The following is a 16,177-nucleotide window of genomic DNA, read 5'->3' as shown; positions in this document are numbered from 1 at the left end:
TTGTGCTGCTGTTTTGGATTTGAGACCAAAACAGTGTTGATAACACACCGATGTTTGAGTTGTGTCAGAGGTCTTTTATATTTCTCATGCTGCCCTGCCACTAAGGAGACTGCAGGATTAAAAGACTTTGTGTGGGGACAGGTACAGGACAGCTCACCCAAACAGACCAAAAGGATATCCTATAGCATATGAAATCAGCCCAGCAATAAAAGCTGAGGAAAGGAGGAGGAAGTTGGGGGATATCTGTGACTGTGGCATGTCTTCCAATTAACCATTACATTTGAAGTCCTGCTTTCCTAGAAATGGCTAAACATCTGCCAGCCAACAGGAAGAAGTAAATAAATACCTTATGTTATGATAGAACAGTTTAATTGGAAGGGACTTCCAAAGACCATCTAAGTCCAACTGCCTGACCATTTCATGGCTAACCAGAAGTTTAAGCATATTATTGAGGGTATTAGAGCTCAAATGTCTCTTGAACATTGTCAGGCATGGTGCCATCAGTCTCTAGAGAGCAGCGTGCAGCACATCCTCTGCTTCCTCTCCTTAGGGAGCTAGAGAGCAGTAAGGTCACCTCTCAGCCTCTTCTCTCCAGACTGGACACAACCCAAACGCTCTCAGCCTCTCCTCACAGGAGGGACATGCCAGCCCTACTACCAGATTTGGTGCCCTCTCTAGATGTTTTCACAGACCATAACATTCTTTTTATGTTGTGGAGACCAGAACTGAATTCAATATTCAAGAGGAGGTCATACCAACATATAAGTGGGAGAATCACCCCTTTGACCAGCTGATTTAACACACTCCAGAATGTTGTTTGCCCTCTTGGCTGCCAGAGCACAATGCTGGCTCATGTTAAACCTGCTGTCACCAGCACCCTTCAGATCTCTCTGCCGACCTGCTTTCCAGCCACTCATCTCCCAGTCTGTACCTGCATCCATCATTACTCCATCTCAGCTGCAGATCCCAGCACTTGCTTCATGCTGTTGCTGACTGTCCAATGCTCCAAGGTATCTAGATCCCTCTGCAAGTTCTCTTGTTATTCAAAGGAGTTAACAGCATCTCCTCATTTAGTATCATCAGCAAACTTGCTGAGGATGCATTTCATTCCATTTTTTCAACACTGATGAAAATGCTGAACAGAACTGGCAATTGTACCGAGCCCTAGGGAACACCACTGTCCAGAAGGCAGATGTAGCCCCATTTACTACAGCCCTTTGGGTTCTGAGATTCAGCCAGTTCATCAGCCAGCACAGCATGGATTTGTTCAACTCAGAGTAGGACAGTCTGACCAGAAGGATACTGTGAAGGTTTGAAATCCAGAAAGATTACATCCACTACCTGCTCTTCATCTATCAAGCATGTGACTATCATAGGTAGTCAGATTACTAAAGCAGGATTTTCCCTTGATGAATTCATGTTGACTACGCTAGATAACAGCTTTGTTCTTAAATTACCCTTTCAATATCCTCCAGGACAACCTTCCCCATAATTTTTCAGTGACTTTGACTTGTTTGCATATGAAGCTTTTGCTTTGTTTGTTAAACCACCTTTGTCCATGAGTATTCTCACTTCTACTCTTCTGGTTCTCTCCTCCGTCCCAAGGGGCAACAAGCAAGTAGCTGAGTGCTAATGGCATTACCCATAACATCCATTCACCACAACAGTATACTCACCCATCTTTCTCCCCACATACATACCTATTTTCTTTTGCTCACCTCCTCTGCAGTTTAAACAAAGTATGCAGACAGTAATGCTGCACCACTCACTCTTATCTTCTACTGAGCTACTGTAGGGGGCTACAGCAACACACTGTAGCTCAGGCACAGGAATTTCTTACTAGATAAATGCCATCCCACTCTTGGATAATCCCCAAATCTCCTGTAACAATATTACTAACCTCCAGAGCAGCACGTGCTGTGCACTTCAAGGTATGAACTTAAGGAAAGAACAAGGGAAGAAACAAGAGAGAACCAAGCTTTTCTCGGGACCAACCCACAAAACATGTGGTACAAATACTGCTTTACGAGATGCTTAACACTTGCTTTTTAAGAGATACAGCTGCTGTATTTGCTCAGCCAGTGAATGAAAATCAAAGTAATTTAAGTGAAAATTAGGAATAAGCCTCATGAGGTCCTTCATACCAGTCTGATGCTGCAAGCATTTCTAATTAGATCAGGCTACTCAGGGCTTTATTCAGTTGTCTTAAACACCTCTAAGGTATGTTCCCATAACCTTTCAACAACTTGGTATTTGACCACCCCATGGTTAACAAAACCAAAAAAGAGAAAACTTATTTATATCTAATCAGAACATATCACCCCAGATAAAGCTGAAATGAGCTTTGCATTTTCTCTCAAAGGTATCTTCTCGTTTCATGAAACTATGGAGTTTCTTCTCTGAGATGACATTAGATGAAATACAATTCAAACGAATTTGGCAAAATGATTGTCTGTCATGCTGGAACATCAACACACAAATGTACCATGTTATCAGCTAAACATGAGTGGAAGGAAATTTCCTGTTAAGCAGTGTTCTTTGCTGTAACCACATTTATGTGACACAAGAGAAAAACTACTTTTTTTTTTTTGTTTGTTTCCTAAAAAGCTTATTTAACATTATTACTACACCCCAGTAACCACTCACTACCTCACTTTGAATCTACCTGCGAGTCCCAGTGCATTCAGGAAGAACAGGTTACACACAGTGAATCATTTCCACTTCCTTTTGCAGAGATTCCTATAGGACTACTACAGCCTTTCATCCTACTAAGGAAGTCCTATGCCATAAAGCTTTAACTGTTTAAGTACTTCACTAAAATTGCATTAAAAATTCCTGTTCCGAAGGGTATGGCAATCAATAACCAAACACTGATCAGATAAAAAAACCAAAATCATTTCCCCAGCCATGCAAGGAAGCACAGCTCCTCAGCCCTCATCAGCATATCCATTTTCTTCCACAAAAATCAGAGACAGGCATAGCTCTGAGAAACAGAACCGTTTTTACCAAATCCCAGCTGCAGTTAGTTGCTTGGCAACACTGCCCCTCAGCATCAACCTCCTGTCCAGGTTCTGCTCTGACAAGGGCTAAGCTACCCGCCACATGTCAGAACAGTCTGCGGGAAGCAAATACCTTTCCTCAAGAGATAAAGGGCAACTGAAGGTCTGGGTTAACTGAGACAGCCAGCATGCTGACCTGGGCAATTTTTCACATCCCCCATAAAACATGTCACCATATCTGTGAGCAACAGTATGCTCTCCATACCCAAAGCTACAGACTTGAAGCACTACGATGCTCTCTGAACCTCTAAGTTCCTCCTCTTCTTCACACAGTGACCCCACAGCACAAAAGCAACCAGCTCCTCTAATGGGATGATCACAGATGAACTCTTATTTGTTTTGGCTAAGGTGGAAACAAAATAGGAACCCAGGTACTCCTGACCAGCTCAAATACAGTGTCAGCAAGCAGGACTACTTGGCCGTACACACTCATATATATGAATAAAACCTAATGGAAAGCAACAGTGAACAGAGCAAGAGCAGAACACAAAATAAAGGTTAGTTCTATACCACATGATCAGACCAGTGTAAACAAAGACAAGTATGAAATTAGATACCCATTCAAATCCAAGTTGGCTGAGTCTTCTCAAGTAAGATGAAACTGCTTCATGGCAAGTAAAGTCATTCAAGAAAAAAACTGCAAAGTCCCAGAATGGTTTAGGTTGGGAGAGACCTAAAGATCACCCAGTTCCAACCCCCTGCCATGGGGACAGTTGCCCCCCATTAGATCAGCTGCCCAGGGCCCCATCCAACCTAGACTTGAATGGCTTCCATGGGATGGGGCATCCACAACTTCTTTAGATAACCTTGCCATTCCTTCTTCAGCATTTACATAAAGACTTTTTTCTTAACGTCTAATCTAAATCTCCTCTTTTAGTTTAAAGACATTGCCATCTGTTTTATCATTACATTCCCTGACAAAGAGCCTTTCCCCATCTGTCCTGTAGGCCCCCTCTAGGAACTGTAAGGTTGCAATGAGTTCTCCCCAGAACCTTCTCTTGAGGCTGATCAAGGCCAGCTCCCTCAGCCTGTCTTCATAGGGGATGTGCTTCTGACCTCTGATGGCCTTCATGGTTCTCTGCTGGGCTCATTTTAATAGGTCCACGCCATTCCTATGCTAGAGGCTCCAAAGGGGAATGCAGAATAGTATCTCTCAAATCCTCAGCAGACATTAATCAGGTAAGAATCAGGGGGGTAAGAAGTCTGAAATACTTTCTATTTTGCTCCTAGTTCACCAGGGGGCATCATTTTTAGTCATAACACAGAGATCCAACCAGCAGTTAAAAGATCCAGGGAAATTTCGTACACAGAAGGGATCCATGAAAACAAGCCTTACTAGTAAAGACCAAAATAAGGAAGCCTTTTCCATATCTTACTTCCAGGTTCCCTGCTAATTTCATAACAGGTTCACACCCTCTCTAGCCTTCTTATTGCTGCTCATCCATCTGCAAAAGTGCTCCCTGTTGTGCTTCACATTCCTTACTAGATTCAACTCCAAGCAGATTTTCCTTTTCCTCCCTAATGCCACCCCTGCATGCTTGGACAGCCCCTCCATATTCTGTCTAGAACACCTGTCTCAGCTTTCACCTCTTACATTGCTTCCTTTGTCTGAGGTTTGCCTGGAGCAACTTGCTCATATTGGCTTCCTGCTGCTTTTGCTTGATTTCCTGTTCATTTGGATGTGCTCCCCTACAGCAAAAAGAAGTGACCCTAAGAAACTAAAAATAACGTTAAAAATAGTCAAAACCAGTTTTTCTGGGCCCTTCTCTTTCCTAGACCCCACCACTCAAATAACTCTTCCAAGCGTATCTATTCCTGAACAGGCCAAAGTCTCATCTCCTGAAGCACACAGAATTCTGCTCTTTGCTTTGTTCCCTCTTCTTTGGGCCCTAAACTCTTCCATCTCACAGCCACCGTAGCCAAGACCATCCCCAACCTGTCCTTCCTTTGCTGACAGCAGGATAGGTCAGTCAGGTCCATCTGAGCACCTAACCGGACAAACCACTTGACTCAACCACTTGTACTGAAAAATGACCAATACACTTCCAAGAATATCCCAGACTGCTTGTTCCCTGCTATGCTGTCCTTATGACAATTCTCACTGTCGTTCAAGTCTCCTACATACACTACAGCTTGTGAATGTCAGGCTTCTTCAAGTTCTCTGAAGAAGGACGGTGGTGGTTTCACACTGACAGCAAGTCAAACTCCACCACACTGCTCTCTCACCCCCCCCCCCTCCTCAAAAGAACAGGAAGGAAAAGATGTGATGAAAAAAGGCTTAAGGGTTGAGATAAGGACAGGGAGATCACTCATCATCACAGGCAAAACAGACTCAGCATAAGGGAGATTAACATAATTTATTGCCTATTGCTAATAACAGATTACAGCAGTGGGAACAGAGAGCAAACTAAATACAGCTTCCTTCCACTCACCTTCTTCCTCCTTCTCCCTCCAGCAGCACAGGGAACAAGGGCAGCAGTCAGTCAATAATTCTGCTGCTCCTTCATCATCACTCCTTCAGGTGAAGCGTCCCCCTGCTCCACATGGGATTCCCACAGGCTGTAACTCTCCAAGCACTGCTTCAACATGGCTCTGTACACAGGGCCCATCCCTCAGGAGGTGCTCCACACAGGTCCCTGTTGTCAGCAGCTCCCTCACCATGGCTCCTCCACCCCATCACGGGCTCCTGCTCATGAGCTGCAGCTCCAGCACAGGGCTCTTGTGGGGTATCTCCACAGGCTGCAGCTCCTTCAGGCCTCATCCACTGCTGCACCGTGCCTCCTCCATGGCTGCATGAGGAGATCTGCTCCATGTGGCATCCATGGGCTGCATAGGGACAGCTTGCACCACCACAGGCTTCTCCTGGGCTGAAGAGAGCTTCTCCTCCATGCCTGGAGCCCCTCCTGCCCTCCTTCTTCACCGACTTTGGTGGTTAGCTTCTCTCACATTCTCACTCCTTTCTCCCAGTAGCTGTGCAGCAGTTTTCCCTTCCCCAAATCTGTTCTCCCAGAGCACACCCAGCACCATTCATGGCTCAGCTCTGACAGCAGCAGGTCCCTTTTGGAACTGTCTCTGACCTGACATGGGGCAGCTGCTGTGCTCCTCACAGAGTTAACCCCATGCAGCATCCTTGCTACCAAAACTTTGCCACATAAGCACAGTACAGGAAGGCTTCATTCCTACTTTTTCCTGATCCAGTAGGTAGGAGCAGGCACCTACACCATCACCCACTAGCCTGCCTTCTAGCCCTGACCCATAAGCTCTTAAGCTCATCATCCATCTCTGAGCAAAGCTGCACACGCAAGCCCACCGCTCTGACAGAATGTCACTCTCCATCCTCCCCAGCCCAGTCTGTGCCTCCTAAAGCACCTATATCTACCTCTTGCTTGCAAAACTGGAAGACTGCAATCTCACTATTTCTCCGTGATACCAGTAAAACCATAGCTAAGCTAACTCAGATTTACTCTTCTACAGTACCTGAAAACTGTTGCTGCCAGCATGGTGAAGCTGAATTCAAGTAGTTACAAATATAGCTGTGTTATAAAAGCACCTCAACATTGCAATAAGGACACCACTGTACATTACCTGTTCACAAGGTAAACTCATTAAGTTTTAGGGAATTTACCTGTGGCCTCCTGGGAGAGCAATTCAAAGCATCTAAGTTAGTAAAGCTGAATCGTGTCACACCAGTGAGCTGAGGAAGATGTGACACATGCACTCGATTAACTTTGATTGCTCTCTGAGCAATATCTACTAAGTGACTATTAATCCCTTTAGGAAATCTAGATTAAGGATGGAACCATCCCTACAAGAAAGGTACCTCCCTAAAAGTCTACTTATCACATACATGTACCTAGTTGCTTCCTGACTGCTGTTGACAAGGGCTTCCTATGACTGCATCAAAGCTGCCTTCTCCACAGTGTCCAGGCCAAGAGGGACGATCCACAAGACAGCGTCAATCTCAGTTGCACAAAAAGAGATCCAGGTGCAAAGCAAAGCTTAATATCTGTCACCAGCAACATCCTGCAGCAACACCTTTTCCACCTCACTGAAGAGTGTCAAAGCCAGAGCTTAGGCATCATTAGGAGAGAGACACCAGTAGCTTCTGGCTACTGTAGGATGTCCTGCACTTAAGCACACGATCCCATCAATACTATCAATCACTCTTTCATAATTTGCCCTAGGCTGAAAACTAAGGTAAGGATTTCTGCACCTATGTAATCCACCCCTGTTGATCTAAAAGGTTATAATAAATATAAATAAACAAAGCAAACAAAAAAAAAAAAATGCACCACACCCAACAACCACACAAGTTTTGCAAATATTTGTATTGGAAGTCAAAGAAAGTAGGAAGGAATCTCCAAAGGTCATCTAGCCCAATCACCTAACCAGACTACAGCATGCCACTTGCAACCTCATGCAATCTAGGCCTGCTGTGTCCTGAAGAATGCAGTTTCCACACAAAAATATCACATCAAAAGCTTTGGTAAAAAACTTTCAGGCAGCATAAAGAAGCAGAAATGTGCATTTACAACAATGTGCTTTCACAAGTTAAACAGATTTTCTTTGGCTTATTTCAGAGTATTTTTGCAAACTGTGAGAGACAGGAGATAGATGGAAACAAATCCCTTCCTTTGAAAGACTCTCCCAGTAGGTCACCCAGTACTTAAACAACCCACTGGCCCATTCCACCTGCTTACAGGTTTCAGCTAAATCCACTGCACTTCTCTCAGCTGGAAAGTAAAGGGATTGGTGTCAATACAAAGGGGAGAGGCTCATTTCAGTGATGCCCGGTTGCAGGACAAGGGGCAACAGGTCCAAAGAGCAACACAGGACATTCCATCTGAACATGAGAAAGAACTTCTCTACCATGAGGGTGACAGAATACTGGACTGAAACACACAGAGGCCATAGAGTCTCTTTCTTTGGAGATATTCAAAATCCACGTGGATGCTTCCCCATATAAGGAACTGCGTTAACAGGGGATTGGATGAGATCTCCAGATGTCCTTTCCATCTCCTGTAATTTATTTTTGAGACAAGGAGGTTATTAGGCAGAGATGATTGCCAAGCTGTTGCCACCATCTATCTGCATTCCCGGTCAACTGGAGAGGTCCCAGAGGACTGGAAGCTTGCCACTGGGATTCCCATTTACAAGAGGAGTCACAAGGAGGACCTAGGGAACTACAGGCCCATGAGCCTGACCTTGATACCAGGAACAGTATCGGAACAGATCATCTTGACAGAGATCATACAGCATGTGCAGGACAACCAGGAGATCAGGCTCAGTCAGCATGGATTCAGGAAAGGCAGGTCGTTTGAGCAACCTGAAATCCTTCTATGATCTAGTGACCTGCCTGGTGGATGACGGAAAGACTGTTGATGTAGTTTACCTAGACTTCAGCAAAGCTTTTACACTGCCTCCCACAGTATTCTCCTGCAAAAGCTGGCAACCCACGGCTTGAACAGGTAACACTCTTTGCTGGGTGAAGGACTGGCTGGAGGGTTGGGCCTCAAGAGCAGCAGTGAATGGGACCAGTCACAAGTGGTGTTCCCCAAGAGTCAGCACTGGGGCCTGTTCTGTTCAGCATCTTTACTGATGACCTGGACTAGGGGATTGAGTGAACCCTCAGCAAGCTTGCAGTTAACATCAAGTTAGCAGGAAGTGTCATCTGCCCAGGGGTAGGGGGGAAGGCCCTACAGAGAGATCTAGACAGGCTGGATTGCTGGGCTGAGGTCAATGGAAGGAAGTTCAACAAGACTAAGTGCTGGGTTCTGTACTTCGGCCACAGCAACCCCAAGCAATGCTACAGGCTTGGGGCAGAGTGGCTGGAAGACCGTGTGGAGGAAACAGACCTGGGGGTATTGATTGATGCTCAGCTGAACATAAGCCAGCAGTGTTGTCCAGGTGGCCAAAAAGGCAGTATCATCATATGAGATCTGATATGAGAAATAGTATCACCAGCACAGAGCAGCAATCTCCCCTCTACAGTCAGCTCTAGTGAGGCCACACCCTGAGTACCGTGTTCAGTTTTAGGTCTCTCACTACAAGATAGACATTGAGGCCCTGGACTGTGTCCAGAGAAGGGCAACAAAGCTGGTGAGGGGTCTGGAGCACAAGCCTTAAGGAGAGCAGCTGAGGGAACTGGGATTGTTTAGCTTTGAGAAAAGAAGGCTCAAGGGAGACCTCATTGCTCCCTGCAGCTACCTGAATGGAGGTTGTGGCAAGGTGGATGTTGGTCTCTTCTGCTGGGGAACCAGCGACATTAGAGGGAATGGCCTCAAGCTGCACCAGGAGAGACTGAGGTTGAATGTTACGAGAAATTTCTTCTCCAAAAGAATGGTCAGGCGCTGAAATGGAGTGCGCAGGGAGGTGGTTGAGCCACCTTCCCTGGAGGTGTTCATGAAATGTTCAGATGTCATATTAAAGAACATGGCTTAGTAGGGAAATACTGGTAGTATGTGGACAGTTGGACCAGATGATCTTTACCAACATTGGTGATTCTATGATTCTATTAGGAAAATGAAAATTAGGTTTCCTTACAGCCAAGTTTGCAATAATTGGCTTTGACTGCACAAGTTTCAGCACTGCAGTTTTTCTTGTTCAGCCTCTCCTCATATTTCTACTTTCTGAGCTGCACATAGAAGAGATCAAGTTGCTAATCAGATATCTAAGAATTGTATAGTATAACTAAAAATTATTGAAAATATTTCCATTGGATACTATAAACTAATTTTTCATCTAATTTAACAAGCAGCAGTGTCAGTGTGTCATTTTATTACAGTTCTGGTAAGAGATCACTTAGCCAGACTTCATGCCTCACAGTGCTTGAGACAAAGAAACCCAACAACAACAAAAAGACGCGAAACAACTCTGTAAAACTCCTGACAGCAATTTATTCACTTTATCTGATGGTCCAAAAGATCTGCAAGCTTCCAATCGTGTTATTGTAACGCTACAGTTTAAAAAAAATCTAAAGCAGTTGATAACTCAGGTAATTGCCTGCTTGATAGGGATGTGAATTCATCAGCAGACTTCAGTAGATAACATGTTTGCATTAAAGTCAACATTCAAATCCAATGCATAACAAACAGAAAACAACTGTTTGGGTTTCAAACATATGCCTTACACTTGAACATGGTTAGAATAGTGATCAGACTCTTACAGCCCCTATTTGTGGAGGTGGATGGGAGACCAAGATGTATTGATCCCAGTTTACATGACAGAATCACAGAATGTCCCGGGTTGAAAGGGATCTCAAGGATCATGAATCTCCAACCCCCCTGCCACATGCAGGGCCACCAACCTCCCCATTTAATACTAGACCAGGCTGCCCAGGGCCCCATCCAACCTGGCCTTGAACACCTCCAGGGATGGAACATCCACAACCTCTCTGGGCAGCCTGTTCCAGCACCTCACCACTCTCTCTGTAAATAATTTCCCCCTGACATCCAACCTAAATCTTCCCTCCCTCAACTTCAAACCATTTCCCCTTGTCCTGCAGTTATCTACCCTTTCAAAGAGTTGATTCCCCTCCTGTACCTAGGCTCCCTTTAGGTACTGAAAGGCTGCAGTGACGTCACCCCACAGCCTTCTTTTCTCCAGGCTGAACAAGCCCAGCTCCCTCAGCCTGTCTTCATAAGGGAGGTGTTCCAATCCCCTGACCATCTTCGTGGCTCTCCTCTGGACCATCTCCAACAGCTCTCTGTCATTCTTGTACTGGGGGCCCCAGACCTGGACACAGTACTCCAGGTGGGGCTTCACAAGGGCAGAGTAGAGGAGGACAATCACCTCCCTGTCCCTGCTGGCCACCCCTCTTCTAATGGAGCCCAGGATACCATTTGCTTCCCAAGCTGCAAGAGCACACTGCTGGCTTGTTAAGTTTTTCATCCATCAGGACTGCCAGGTCCTCCTCTGCAGGGCTACTCTGAAGGATTGCTCCTTCCAGTCTGTGCAGATGCTTGCTTGCTCTGGAGTCCTTTGCTGCTGCTGAACATCTTGACCCTTTTGAAGCACCTCCTTTTGTGCTCTGTCACACCCTTCAAATTGCAAGCACTCTGTTCGCTACTATTTAACACCAGTGCCCAAGTAATACCAGTCTTGCTGCCAAGCAGTAACACAAACCTAGAAGACTTAGTACCTAATTACAATGTGTTCCAAGTACATAGAATTAGCAAGCTGTGAGCTTCTATAGTCAAAAGGGCTGCTGACTAACCTTAATGTTTTTTTTTACTTCAGTTCTGTTTGATAAATCCATGAGGTGTTATTTCTTAAAATATTCAAATATTAGCACAAATAATGATAAAAATGCTTTTAGTCTCCCTACACTATGAAAGAAAAAAAAATAAAAGTCAGGTGCTTCAAGATGGCTCTCAGTACAGTCTGCACACCAGACTGACAGACAGATCTATAACTATTTCTCTCTCCTATAGCCTTCCAGTCCCTGCCAGTTTTACTTAGACATACACAGAAAAGGACCATAAGGCTATACACAAGAAGGAATTGCAGTTGCTTGCCTTTTTCAAGAAGCCAGTATCACTAAAGCTACTGCCTACATACCTTAGTGTTTCTTACAAATACTAGGAATAAGTAGTGTTACACTAGGAAAACACCTACTGCCTCACACAGATAGGGATGTAAAGAAGTCAGTACGCAGACAAGCACTGCACCATCAAATGTCATCCTTCACTCCTCCAAAAACCCAACTGATAGTAAACACAGTTCCAGAGCCTTTGATTCTTTAGGCTTCCTGCCTGAAGAGATGACATCTGTGAGGCTGTGAGTGTGGCCCTACAGCAGGTTGCTTCCAGTGTATTTCAGCAGCAGCCGTCGGATTCATGACAGCTATTCCAACAATTAAAAGGCAAATAAGGAATAAAATGCACTTCCACAAACCGTACCCAAAGTCAGCAATCCTAATTATTGCTTCCTGCCTACTCTGACAAATGTGTCCTCAGCTGTATTCTCCACCTTCCAAAAGGTTTGCAGAACAAAGCAGCAAAGAGTTATAACTCCACACACCAGATGTGCTAAAAAGCAGGCAAAAAACCTATGGATGGATTTGCCCTTCCTATTAATATTCACCATTAATAATATTTGTCTTTCTGAAAATCATAACTCATTAAAAAAAAAAAAAAAAGCCTCCTACAAAAGCAAGCATGTAATAACATAACTTCCTTATAAGCAATGCAGATGGTCCTTGGATAGTGAGAACAAGGAGAGCCAGCTCAGTGATTTTGGAGTGAATCAGCAGTAGGACAAGAGCAAGTGCTGAAGATCCCTTTTTTGATGTGAGATGAAGAAGCCAGAAGGTATTAAAGGTAGATATGATCAAAGCAATGAGCAATAAAAAAGCAAGTGGGACCACAGAAAGTTTGTTAGGGTCAAAAGGATATTTACAAGATTCCAGATGATATCTAGCTACCTACAAATTTCCAGGGCTTCAAAGAGCTGCAGTTAATACAGATACGCAACCATGGTATGTGAGTTTCAACATCCCTCAGATGTGACAACGTGAACAGATGCCTAGGGGAAATGTAATAGCTCAGGTCTGTGAACAAAAGGAGGGACTCCAGCATCTCTGACGAGAGGAAGGGATCTGTGATAACAACCTCTTAGCTTCAGTTAAGAGCTCATCCTGAATTTTGGCCAATGCTAGTCATCTGCAAGACCAAAAGCAAGGGTTTTAAAGACTGACAGAGTAAGAATCAATATGCAAGTATAATTCATTATACCCTGAAGATAACATCATCTAACAATGAGGTGAACAGTAAAGAAGCAGAACTCAAAAAATCCTAGCAAACAGGGAGGAGGATGACAGACAAGAATGTAAAGCTTGCATTAAAGAAGCTAACAGAAGCTAAAGAGACAATAGTTTAAAGAAGAAAAAGAATCCGTAACACCAACAAAAAGAAAATACAGGTTCTCTGACAGAAATGAGCCCCAGTTTGGAAGTCCTACACGTCTGTCATGAACAATTTCACGAGACAGTTTCTGGAAGACAGGCCTAAGAGAATCTCTAGTGAAACTGACAGGACCGAACTCCAGCCTGTTGTTTTTTTGTTTTTCTGTAATTACAGGTACGGGCAGAGACAAAATCACAGCTGTTCTGATGCAAGCAGAGAAGTTGACTGTCAGCATCTGGGGGAAGCCATGCATGTAGACAGCTCCCAGACCTGGGATCCCAGCAGAGACATCTTGAGGAATCACTGCCTCAGCCATTGCTCTGTGCCATGACTAACATAACCAGAACTTTGTCAGACCAGCAAGCGGTTAGTGCTCAGCCAGCACGGGTTAGGCGTGAAACGCATCAGGAGGAAAAAATAAATAAATCTGGATGTAACTGAAAGAAATACCTCCATTCTTCTTCTTCTGTTAGCTAACAGCAAGTTTCAACACGGGAACGATACAACAGGGCATTATGTTTTCACGACAGGCAAGGGCTTGGTACTTAACTAGAGAATCAACTTTGCTTTTTCTTCTGAACCACATCTTCTGGAAGTACACAGATATCCAGGCTCCAGGATATAATGCAGTGGCAGCCTAATGCTGTTCACACAGCTCTCTCACTGAGCAAACTTCCAAAGGTAAGAAAAGGAATGTACGCAGCTTGCCCATCCTATCACTTCCCAGACAAGTGCCCCTAGAACAGCTGGCACTAACTCAGCTTGCTGTTCCACCACCTCTTCTCCAACCTGCAGAAAACCACACGTGTAACTACAGGAGTACAAAGGCAGACGACAGCAAGAAGCTAATAAGACATGAGAAAATAAGAAATGCCAGAACAGGATGAGACACACATAAATTAAGCTTGAGGGAAGAAAACAAAACACAACCTCAATCAGCTTTGGTGGGGGGGAAGGGTGAGAGCAAGCCATACCATTAGTGTACAGAAAGACAGCATGAGAGGAAGAGGTTTTGGCAAAAGAGAAAATAGAGAAGACTTTAGAAGTGCAGTCAGATTGTAGATAAGGCAGCTAAGTAGAACAATCTATTACAAAGAAGAAAACTGAATTACAGGTTCAATTGGAAGCAGAAGACGGGTTGGACAACAGAGTGGTAGCTGCTCCAAGAACTCAACAGAAAAAAACAACACACTAAAGGTCAGAGCTTGCTGCCACTTCAAGCTTTGAGTTGTGACAGAAGAGAGGCATAGAAGCGTCACACAGAAATACGTGCATACAGTGAACAGAAGTATTCAGTAATGCAAATAGGAACACAAGGCTGAATGTGTCAGCACTGCTGAACTGAAGCAGCAGAAGACACCAAGCAAGGACAACAGAGACCAAGCAACACTTTGCCCAGGTGATGGCTGGAAAGAGAGAACTCAGAAGAGAAGACAAAACTGAGTTGGAGAATTTGAGACACTTCTGTTGAGCAGCCAAGCTCGGAGGCCTGTACTGCTAACAGCACAGGTGTGGGACTCAGCAAACAGCTCAACATGGGAATGCTAGTCATGCACAAAGCACACAAGCATGACTTTTCCAGAACCCCCCAGCTTACAGTGGGTCTCTAACATGTTAACAAGAAGCTGGGATAGCTGTACCAACAAACCAGTAAGAAGACTTACTTGCAAGTCACAAGGGTCTGTCATCTTTAGTGTAATCCACATTATGTAATACTTACGTCCATACAGTAGGAACATAAAGAGCTGGTTTCTTTCTTTCTGACGTACCAAACACCGCCATCACACACGGCACTGCTCGAGTCCCCTCGCTGGGCAAAGCAGCAGCCTGCCAAGGGGGCTCGGCAGCAGCACGGGGGCCTCAACCCCAGCAACGCTGAGCCGGAGCACGGCACCGCGCGCACCTGGCTGCCACGCAGGAAGTATCATGTTTAGAACAATAAATTACTGTGCAATCATCCCAGCCAGCGTAACATCTCTACGAAGCGATTCTGAACGAAAGAGGGACACGCCACATTTCGTCCACGTCAGAGCCACACAACCCAAAGCAAACACAGTCGCAAACGCGAACCTCCTCCAGCGCGGCACGGAGCCACCTGACCGAGCACAGATAACAGCTCGGGAACCCCTCGCACCGCTTCAGGGCCGGGCGGCCGCCTCCCTGCCGGGGCTCGCTCCGCTCGGTGCCGGCGGGGCACGAGGCGGCCGCGCCGGCGGAGCTCCGGCGATGGGCAGCGCCGGGCCCCCACCTCGGCAGCGCGGCCGGGCAGAGGAGCGCAGCGGGGCGAGGCCGCCGCAGCCCCGGGCCCCGCCGCTCCCCGCCGCCCCTCCCCGCGCCCGCCCGACGGCCGTACCCTTGGCCTCGCAGTCGGCGCAGTACTTGTTGTCCTCCTCGCGCAGCAGCTTGGCCAGGATGGCCTGGTGCTGCTCGTTCTGCTTCTGCGCCTTCTCGCGGCACGAGCGGGTAGCCATGGCGGCGACGAGCGGCTCCCCGCGAGCGAGGCGGCGGCGCGAGGCTGAGGCCGGGCACCGCCGGAGTCACGGCGCTGCCGCCCTGGCGCGGAACCGGCTGCCGCCAGCACCCACTTCCTCGACCGGAACTACTTGCGGACGCGTCCGCCCGCGCACCCCGCCTCGGCGGCCGTGGCGCCGCGACAAATAGTGCGGCGGGTCCTAGCGCCGGCGCGAGCGGAGGGGAGGGCGCCGCGGGAAAGGGCGCGGGGCTCGGCCCACGGGACACGGCTGCTCGGCGGGATCCACCCGCCGCGTGGCAGCCGGGGCTGGGCCCCTCCCGGATGCCCTGAGGGCCGCGCGGGGCTGGCGGGCTGCGGCAGGCGGGGGTCTGTGGGGATGAGAGCTGGGTGCGCAGCCGGGTGCTCGCCTCAGAGGGCTTGTTGAATCTGCTACTCAGGAATATTTTCTCTATCGGTTTATTCCAAGATTTTTTTTTCTTTTTTTTTTTTTTTCTTTCTTTTTTTTCTTTCTTTTTTTTTCTTTTTTAATGTAATCCTTCTGGAAAGAGCGGCAGCCTATATATAGCCTATAAAATACTGGAGCGAGGCAGATGGAAATTCAGGTCTCTTCTTCTTTTGCCATTAAATTACTGAATCGTGCTGTATATCTTTTGCACAAATCCTGTGGTTAACTAATTATCATCTAAATTTGGAAAAGTTACAACAGGAAGAACTGAGAAAAGTGGGTATCAGAATAATTA

At 46.2% G+C, this 16,177-nt stretch overlaps 1 protein-coding gene across 3 annotated transcripts in view; it reads right to left on the bottom strand.

Annotated features, from left to right (window-relative positions):
- The window catches only part of SMAP1 (small ArfGAP 1), a 93,260-nt gene extending 77,713 nt beyond the window's left edge, over positions 1-15,547 (bottom strand). For 2 of the 3 annotated variants that reach the window (XM_052686355.1, XM_052686364.1), the window contains exon 1: positions 15,318-15,546. In XM_052686355.1, coding sequence (XP_052542315.1) covers positions 15,318-15,435 — 118 coding nt within the window. In that variant the 5' untranslated portion in view covers positions 15,436-15,546. Of the gene's footprint in view, positions 1-15,317 lie in introns of all 3 variants that reach the window. The other variant, XM_052686346.1, reaches the window with a different exon arrangement.
- Between the last annotated feature and the right edge of the window lie 630 nt (positions 15,548-16,177).

Source organism: Tympanuchus pallidicinctus, unplaced genomic scaffold (assembly GCF_026119805.1).
Source record: "Tympanuchus pallidicinctus isolate F22 unplaced genomic scaffold, pur_lepc_1.0 scaffold1, whole genome shotgun sequence".
In the NCBI taxonomy this organism is placed as follows: Eukaryota; Metazoa; Chordata; class Aves; order Galliformes; family Phasianidae; genus Tympanuchus; species Tympanuchus pallidicinctus.
The sequence above is the reverse complement of the archived record's forward strand: the minus strand, read 5'-3'. Positions and strand labels throughout refer to the sequence as shown.